A 9,592-nucleotide genomic window follows, 5' to 3' on the forward strand; every position below is an offset into this window, starting at 1 on the left:
TCCCCGGACTCCGGAGGAGTACCCAATTTCGCTCTCCCGAAATGAAGGGAGAGCTTTTGGGACTCTACTCCTATCCAGGAGTACTCACCTCGACCCCTTCTCCCGGGGCACAAGGTTCCAAGCCGCTGAACAGCTGCTGACCGCTGTTCATGCTGGCTCTGACGCCTTCCCAAGCGGACGGCTCCAAAAAGAGCCGCCAATATGATGGCTTCTCTTAATGTAACATCTATTGTATGATATAAAAATAAATCTCCATGGTTATATAAAAACCATTGTTTCTTTTTTATGCTTTCATGCTTCTTTCTTCTTAGTGCTAAGAAAGCTCCAAATAAACAATTTTTATATATGCTCAGGAAGGATTGTCATTGTCTGGGTGTGCTTTGGTATAGATATTTTGCACTAAGACAAGCTAATTAAGTCTATGCCTCCTATCCTTGTCCATAATCGTTATCAAAACAATTTTCTTTTCAGGTATTCAAAAACTCACTATTTGTGACTATTCAGTAATTCTAAGAAAAATTTAAACAATATTACTGGTGTGGTATTGATATAGTGATATATACCGTGTTTCCCCGAAAATAACACCCAACCAGAAAATAAGCCCTAGCATGTTTTTTTCAGGATGCTCGTAATATAAGCTCTGCTCCAAAAATAAGCCCCAACATTGTGGTTGCCCTGGGGCACGGTGGGGGGCGTGGCCAGCTTGACATCACTTGCATTGGAGGGGTACCTGGGGGACTCCAGGCAGAACTGGGGGGGATCCAGGGGTCTCTAGCGAAGGGGGGTGGAACCAGGGCAGGCGCCAGGGCCTGATCCACTGGAGGAGCCTTGCCGACCCTCTTGGGTCGCATGGGTCAGCTCTGGGGCTGGGCTTGGGTGGGGCGGGGAGTCCCAGCTGCCTCTTGGGGACAGGGGCTCCCTGCAATTCCTGTTCACCGGGGCCATCGTGGGTGGGGTGGTGGGTGGCAGGCTCGCTGGATGATGAGGTTGGACAGTGGGGGCTGCGTGGCACCACCCCTGCCCCACCTCGCTCCACAGCGGCAGCACTGGCAGCAGGCAGAGGCTGAGGCATAGAGGAAAGAGGGAGGCATAGGAACTCTGAAGTTTTGCATGGTACGAATGAGGTAGAAGATACCGTTACCACACCAAAGCCATTTAGTCCGAGGTGACCAGTGAATGTTGTTTCAGCTTTTACATGTCCCTTGACTAGAATATTAGCGGGTCTAATTCAGGGATCGCTCTCCTTTTCCTTCAGCACGGCCCAAGCTCTCCGCGCTTCTTTCCACTTCTGTCTCAAATCCTCAGCGATTCAGTTCTTTCCCCGCCTTCCCAGCATTCAATCCTAACTCAACCCCCTTCCTTCAACTACCACCTCCTCATTTATTTCTCCCCCCTGCAAGGGACAGGCTCTTTCTCATCATTTGTTCTTCTCCAGATTGTTTTCTTTCAGAGGGTCTACAAACATAGCTTTGAGGCAACAGCTGGGTGAGTTTCAATTACCATGCATGGCATCTCGACACCACAGGTCTGCTGCACTGCAAAAGTTTTGCTCATTTACTTTCACAGCAGCAGAACACGCTCCACTCTGAAATGAGAGGGGAGCACCGCCCATTGGTTTTTGGCTTATTGGAGGGCTCCACCTAGTTTGGTGATTGGCTTATGGATGGACTCCCTTTCAGCCTGGTGTATGTTGGGTGCCGAAGTTCTGTCCAATTTAGTGAGGTTTAGCAGGCTGAGAGCGCAGGAGCCACAGCATGGCTCGGCCTGCTAAACCTCACTTTGCTAATACAAGGGCAATTCGGAAATAAACCTGCGTTTGGTTATCAATGACAGACACTCGCAGATACAGAACTTTTATTATACACATTAGAAAACTACAACATTACATTACTTTTCAACATAATCGCCATTCAAATTGAGGCACTTGTCATAATGTCTTACAAAGTTTGAAATTCCTTAGTAGTAGTTGTTCGGCGCCAAATCTGGGCTGGGGAGGTGATCAAAAAACATCCCAACAGAATTGCTTCAAAAGTTCTTAGGTGTGTCTAGCAGTGTGCGGGCAAGCATTATCATGAACACCAAACCGGAAGTGGTGCCATAGAAAATCCCACCAAATATGAAGATGCCAAAGGAGTACTGCTAGTGAAGTTCATGGAGCGTGGTTCAACCATCAATTCAGAAGTCTACTCTGAAACCTTACGAAAACTCAGACGAGCCATCCATAACAAGTGTCGGGGGATGCTGACTTCCGGTGTGATGTTGGTTCATGATAATGCTCGCTCGCACACCACTCGATGCACCCAAGAACTTTTGAAGCAGTTACATTGGGATGTTTTTGATCACCTCCATATAGCCGAAATTTGGCGCTGAGCAATTACTAAAGAATTTCAAACCTTGTAAGACATTATAAGTCCCTCAATTTGAATGGTGATTATATCGAAAAGTAATGTAATGTTGTAGTTTTCTAATGTGTATAACAGTGATGGCGAACCTTTTAGAGACCGAGTGCCCAAACTGCAACCCAAAACCCAATTATGCATGGTCGGGTGCCGGGTGGGCATGGCCCATTGGCTGGATGTGGCCAATTGGGTGGGTGTGGCCCATTGGGTGGGCGTGACCCATTGGGTGGGCGTGGCTGCGGTGGTAACGGCAGACTGGGTGGGACTAAAAAGTTCAATCAACCAATTCCAACTTTGCAAGATCTTTTTTTTTCCCCCGAGAAGTTGAAATTGATTGATTGAACCTTTTTTGGGGGGGGGGACACGGCAGTGGAGGCCTAAAGCGAAAAGGTTTTATAAAACCCAGCTGAAGGCCTAGGACTGGAGCGATGGCGCACGTGCCCACAGAGAGGGCTCTGAGTGCCACCTCTGGCACCCGTGCCATAGGTTCGCCACCACTGGTGTATAATAAAAGTTCTGTATCTGCGAGTGTCTGTCATTGATAACCAAACGGAGGTTTATTTCCAAATTGCCCTCGTATCTTGTCCTTGGGATTAGACTATGGATGAGTCCAATAGCTTGTACTTTCTCTTCCCACCCTACCCCCTCAAATCTTGCTAGTTCCTCTGATTACATCTTTACAGTGAAGAGTTAGTTCAAAACCACTAGATATCTTATTCCTCTCAATAAGCCTGGCTTTCTTGAATATTTAAGTCTCTCTGTGGCGCTCTTGGTGCTCCCTGAGCTTGGTTATTTGCTTCTAGACATTTTGTTACCCAAACAGGTAACAGCAGTATGAATTGAGTGTGGGATTTGCCATCATTATGTGCAGTACTTGTTTTAGTAGAGATGTACAAGCTACTGCATATAAACAGTAATCCTATCTAAACCACTTCCTTTAAATATGTATTGTATGTCTATATTATATAGGTAAGAGTTACTATGTTAATACAAGTAGTCCTCAAGTTACAACAGTTCATTTGTTGACCAAAATTCAACGGCACTGAAAGTGAGTTATGTACCTTTTTCACACGTACAACCATTGTAGCATCCCCATGGTCACAGGATCACAATGCAGGTGCTTGGGAACTGATTCATATTTATGATGGTTGCAGTGTTCCAGGGCCATGTGATCACCTTTTGTGTATTTATGGTAAGCAATGTCAATGGGGAAACCAGATTCACTTAACTACTACATTGCTAACTTAACAACTGCAATGATTTATTTAACAACTGTGGCAGCAAAAGTTGTAAAACGCAGCAAAATTCACTTAACAAATGTCCCATTTAGCAACAAAAAATTTGGACTCAATTGCAGTCATAAGTCGAGGACTACCTGTATTTCTTGGGACATACTTTTAAGTTAGCTGTTATTGGTACAAACACCTTCAATCCAGCTATTATTGGAAGAGGCAATTGTGAGGATGGGATGGAGATGGAAAGCAGGCGAATCTCATCGTGTTACTTTAAAACTTCCTCAATATACTAACAAGATTAAACAAAACAGTCCAAATCAGAAACAACGTTGACTTTTGAAGAGGCTGCTAAAGTTTCCCGCATTGGGGACATGGTCATGAACCAGAGAAGAGGCTGACCCGGGGAACAGACTCAGACCCTGAGGAATTAAAGCCAGGGTGAAAAGCCACAACCCGGAGCAAGCTCGGCCGCGCTCTCGCATCCCCACAAACCGACGCAGGGGTCCTTCGGAGGCCTCCGTTGGGCTTCTTCCCTGCAAAAGAGGAAGCGGCCGAAGAACGCGGATTGGGCCCCCTCAGTCGCAGGGGATGACCCAGGCCCTCTGCCTCCTCGATCCGTCAGTCAAGGAAGTGCGGGCGGGCTGCAAACGCGCTTATCGGGCCCGGCGCCTGCGCTGCTTCTCTCACCTTCTGAAAGGAGCCGCCACGGCAGCAGCGGGCAGGGAGGAGGCACTGTGGCCCGCCTGGAAGGCTTCGAAGGGCGCCTGGGCGGTGGCGAGAAGGAAAAGAACAAGGACGGGAGACAGGCGGAGAAATCCGCAGCTCCAGCGCAGCGCCATCTGGGGCCTCTGCTCCAGAGAAGGGGCGGGCTCAGTTGGACTGGAGGCGGGCAGAGAAGGTCCGATGCAAAACCTGGGCTGAATTTTGGAAGACGAGGCTGTTGTGCTTGACGGAGAAATGGGCATGCATCGGCGTTTTCGAGTGCAGGACTTTTCAACCCTAACCCACAATATGGAATCCACTTTACAGCTTCGTGTTCTTCTCTTCTGGGACAGTTATAAAGGAAGAAATGGAGGGTTCCTTTAGTAGCTAGTGCAGAATGTGCTTAAGGAACTGTGATTACTTTCACTGCTGTTTTGTTCCCTTCTGGGAAAAAATAATCAAAAACAACCACATTTGGGATGGTGTGACTCAGATTAGAGGAGCTATAATTATGATCTTCAGTGGAAGAGGATATTGCTGGGTTTTATTTTGGATGTGCAACTGTAGGGTAGGGTAGGGGTGGAAGAGAAAAACAGCTTTGGTCTTGAAGCAGTTCAACTACCTGGCCAACACAGCTTTCAAGAGAGAACAGTAGCAGTGATGGTGAAGGTAGAAAAGGAAGCAGGAGGGCAATTAGGAGCTTTCAAAGTATTTTGCTAGTGTGATTAGTAGATTTTCTAGCAAAATTAGTTCAGGGGGTAATTGTATTCAGCTGACTGAAGAAGAAGGAGAAATTAAGAAAAATTATTTTAATGAAACAGCATATAAATATAACATTTAGAATTGGTGTTTTGACAGAGGTTCAAAGTTTGTGCCTGTCAATTTGCTTAACTTGTGCAGAATTTGTGTTTCCTTTTCATACATCTGAAAAAGAGCAAGGCCACAGTGAATGCATACGTTTCCTTTCAAATAATACAACATCTGATCTTACAAGCTTGGATTTAAAATTTGGAATTTAAATGTACTGAACAAGTCAATCAGAAAATCTTAGGATGCATTTACATAAGCTTACATTTGGAAGCTTTGAACACTAAAGAAAACTGAAAAATTAGAATTTGTCAAATCAGTTGGAATACTTACTTGTTGCCAGTTTGTTTCTGTATTATGTTTATAACCAAGCAAGTGGCACATGCCATGGGCAATTGTCACCTATTTAAGAGAAAAAAGCTTGTAAATGGTTCACATATTCCTAACTAACAGGCAAAATAGAGTATTAGAGAAAACATCACAATAGTCATAAAATCATAATAGAAACGGTCATCATTTATAAAGAATACTGTGAAAATGTCACTGTGATTTCTCCCTAGTCAGTGAAAAGGAGTTAGAATTGTAGAGTGAACAGTTATTCAATGTATGCCATTCAATTTAAACCGCATTTTGTATTGCTAGCAATTCTACTAAAGGGGTTGGCAAACTTTTTTTTCCATAAAGAGTGAGATCCTACCCGTCCTCTGCCTCAATGGACACAGCTGGAAGACTAAGGAGCATGATAGACATTGGACATGCCATCTGCCCATGTCAGAACCCCTTTCTTTGGGGGGGGAAGACTTTTTACTAGTTGGGCTTTTTCTTTTCCCTTCTGCAGGTTCTGCCATGCTCCTGGGGGGAGGGGGAGACCTTTGGGGAATTGTGTATTTTTTCTTTTTTCTTAGCTGCTACAATGTATCCTCTCCGCTTCCTCTGCTTGTTCTTTGAACTGTTCTCCCCTTGATGCCAACCTGGGGTGAGAAAGGAATGTGCCTCCGGCCATCTGGCTTATCTCTTGCTGCTGAAGAGAAGGTGCAAAGACCCAACACCGTTTTCACAGCCTTGGGAACAGAGTCTTATCAGCCTCATTCCCACAGCAGACTTAACACCTGGGGATTGGCCCGTTTGAACTATGGATGAACTATTGGGGTGGGGTTTGTTTTTTGCTCCTTTAACCTATTGAGTGGGAAACCCTCAGATACTGCCTTCTATGCCTGCTGTCAACTTCTCCTAATAAAAGTTTCTTTTGGGATGATTCGGTTCCAAGAGTTCTGCTTTCTTGGGAAGAGGTTTTGCTGAGAACTCAGCTTGTCAACTCACCGTATTCCCATATTTTATTTTAGATTTTTTTATTCTGCCTTTATTATTATTTTTTTTAAAAAATAACTCTAGTTGGCCAACATATCTAATACTCCTCCCTTCGCTTATTTTCCCCACTTCGAAGAAGGTTGGGGTGAGAGAGAATGAGTGGCCCAAGGTCATCCAGATTGTTTTCATGCCTCAGGTGAGACTAGAACACAATGTCTCCCTGTTTCTAGCCTAGAACCTCTAGCACATCATTTTTAAACAATGCTAGATTTCAGCAAGAGTAAATGGGTAGGGAAAACATGACTTTTGGAACTCTTACCAACTCCTTAATAATAGCTCCACTAAGTCATGTGACCAGCTGTGCGGGGATCTTAGATAACTCTTAGATAGATCTTAGATAGCTTAGAATTGAGCTGGCAACATTCCTGGAACTGGCAAGGTCAACTGATAAGCACAAGAGTGGTAACCATAAGCTTTCACTAATGAGTTATTCATATTTTGAATTGGCATAATGATTTAAGTAGCTTAACTATGAAAGGAAAAAGGCTAGTGACTTGTTTAAGAAAAAATCTTGCAATAAACACATGCTAGAAAAAATGAGAAAGCTAAAAACAAACTCAAAGCAAGCATGTTATGGGCTAACTTGAGGAGTACTGCGGTTCAAAAAACAAAGGGCTACCAGAATTGTGCTGCCAAAATCTGGACAACTACTAGATGGCAGCAAAAAGATATAGACAACTTGTTTCTGCCATCTAGTGATCATTTGGATTTGTGTACTACATGTATGTTATTCTAAATGTGAAACAGTAAGATTTCTGTCAGTGGGACTGAGACATTAACGTCATATTTTCTGATACCAAAAAGTTTTTTCATAACTGGAGAAATAACAATGAAAATATTTTCATTTTTATACATCATATGACTGAACATTTCAGAACTTTATTCAAATAAAAATACTTTTATAAATGTACGCTTACTGTAAGAATACTGTTATAATCACTGTGGTTCTGTCCACACTGTTGATAGATATATTCTACTCCTAGAAAAATGTCTCCCAAATTGTAGTCATCTTGAAAACAGGGCTGGGGTAACTCTCCACCTTCCAGATTCTATGATATCCCCAAAGAAAATTCAGTTACATACATGTTCTCAATTTGGTAAAACAGATGCCATGTAGAAAATGAAATAGGGGTGTTAAGAACAGATCATACAATATTTATTTCTAAACACTTTATGGTATTAAAAGACATGAGTGTACTTGAATCAGGGAGATATGAATTTAATTTGCTCTCCTTCATCCATTTCTGACATATACTTGGTTGCTTCTTATTCAATAAATATACACTTACGCATTATGATTTATAAGCTATGGCTTCCTTCTTGGAACACATTTCCATATCGCACTAAGCCAAAAGCAAACTATATTATGACTTAGTATTAGGTATATATCAGGATTGTATGTATAGGTATAATAATATAAGCCCAATGGTATACTCTCAGAAGTATAATTCATTGTTTTCAATGGGATTTATTTCCATCTAAACATGCTTAGGACAAGAATTCTAGAAGTAAATTACAGAGAATGTGGAGATCAGTTGTACTGCTATCCCCTACAGAAACTTATAATAAAACATTTATTCATTTATTATATATAGCCCATCTTGTCCAATGCTGACTCTAGAAAGTAAAACAGGATAAAATATCAAAATATTAAGATAAATATTAACATTAAAATTTACATTTACTTTCTTCTCATATGTATTAATTACGATATTCAGTAATGAATACTGATGCATTTTTGTTTGTACCCTTACGTAATGAGTCCTGCTGTTTTTTAGGGCCTTTATTTATGATGTGCCACAGTAATTGTCCTTTCCTCTAACATGAAGATTTCTGGGTAGGGCCTAAATCATCCCTAATTTGTCTGATTTCATTGTCCTTATATATAAAATAAAGAAGATACTGTTCTATGTATTAATACCTGATTTCTGATAAAATTACTGCAAAGCTCTAAAGGAATAAATAAGCAAACACATACCTCATGAAAAGGAAAAGATAACACATCAGTAGGGATATTCTTCTGTCTATAAGTTTTGTTAAGTTGCTGTATGTACATATTACCAACACAAATTACACCAAGATCAAACTTTTGCACACCCAAAATAGAACGGAGTTGTTCTATGTTCTTGCGAAGTGGGACTCTCCTGATTGGAATAGCGCTCTGCAAATTACGTATGATCAGGCTCATCTCATAAAAATTGGTGAAGAACTTTACACAGTCCTGCAAAGTAGACTATGATTAGAATCCACTGACAATTACTAGCAGGTGGAACAACTTAAAATGAGAAATAATGAAGTATTTTAGATAACAAAAGAAATGTAGCATATTTCTTTATTTTCTTTGGAGTTGCCAGGTTTCCCAAGACAAAAAAAGGCACCCACTAAAAAGCTTTTGCAAAGTAAAAGAATGGAAGATGAAACCTGCATGATCAAGAATAAAATGGCCCAACTGGCTCTGAGGTGAAGTTGATATACTAACAGCAAAAGTAACAGCAAAAGTACTCTTCAAGCTAAACAATAAAATTTGTGGGGTTACTGCTTCTTCACTAGAGCTCAGTGCCTCTTCAACTGAAGATAGCATCTGTAATGAATGTTAAGATAGAGACATAAAAAAGTATTACAGTGCAGAGGTGATGCTTCTATCCTCCCAAGCTTTTGTGAGTCTATAGCAGACATGTCCAAAGTCCGGCCCGCGGGCCATTTGCGGCCCGCGGCCCGGTTTAATCCGGCCCTCGAGCAGCCCTCCCTGCTCTATATAAATGCGGCCCTCCCACGGCCCTCCGGCAAGTCCCATGAGAGAGAGAGAGAGAGAGAGAGAGACAGAGGCACTTGCACTTCTGTCTCTCTCTCTCTCTCTCTCTCTCTCATGGGACTTGCCCCCACGCAGGGCTCCTCATTGGCCCTGCGCCCTGTTACCCCGCCCCCAGCCGCAAGCCACCATCCGCCCTGTGGTTATAAGTGTCCCAGCAGTTGGGACCCGCCCCTCCCGGAAGTCAATCAATCCTTGGCGGTTCTCCGTCCGGCCGCGGCTTTCCCCGGCCGGCTCCAGCAGTTCTGGCTGATTGCCGGCACGTGGCTGTT

The 9,592-nt window shown here is 42.9% G+C and overlaps 2 protein-coding genes across 4 annotated transcripts in view; both read right to left on the reverse strand.

The window, feature by feature from the left end:
• POFUT2 (protein O-fucosyltransferase 2) overlaps positions 1 to 4,489 on the reverse strand; it is a 42,509-nt gene extending 38,020 nt beyond the window's left edge. For all 3 annotated transcript variants that reach the window (XM_015825496.1, XM_015825483.1, XM_015825491.1), the window contains exon 1: positions 4,322 to 4,489. In XM_015825496.1, the coding sequence (XP_015680982.1) occupies positions 4,322 to 4,473 (152 nt within the window). In that variant the 5' untranslated portion in view covers positions 4,474 to 4,489. The remainder of the gene's footprint in view (positions 1 to 4,321) is intronic.
• A 653-nt stretch (positions 4,490 to 5,142) lies between these two features.
• Positions 5,143 to 9,592, reverse strand: part of YBEY (ybeY metalloendoribonuclease) — a 6,652-nt gene continuing 2,202 nt past the window's right edge. Inside the window, exons 2-5 of the mRNA XM_015825563.1 lie at positions 8,490 to 8,732; positions 7,429 to 7,560; positions 5,477 to 5,545; positions 5,143 to 5,260 (exon numbers count right to left, since the gene is read on the reverse strand). Of these exons, the coding sequence (XP_015681049.1) occupies positions 5,174 to 5,260; positions 5,477 to 5,545; positions 7,429 to 7,560; positions 8,490 to 8,699 (498 nt within the window). The 5' untranslated portion in view covers positions 8,700 to 8,732 and the 3' untranslated portion in view covers positions 5,143 to 5,173. The remainder of the gene's footprint in view (positions 5,261 to 5,476; positions 5,546 to 7,428; positions 7,561 to 8,489; positions 8,733 to 9,592) is intronic.

This window comes from Protobothrops mucrosquamatus, unplaced genomic scaffold, assembly GCF_001527695.2.
Source record: "Protobothrops mucrosquamatus isolate PMUCROS unplaced genomic scaffold, P.Mucros_1.0 scaffold_199, whole genome shotgun sequence".
NCBI classification, from domain to species: Eukaryota; Metazoa; Chordata; class Lepidosauria; order Squamata; family Viperidae; genus Protobothrops; species Protobothrops mucrosquamatus.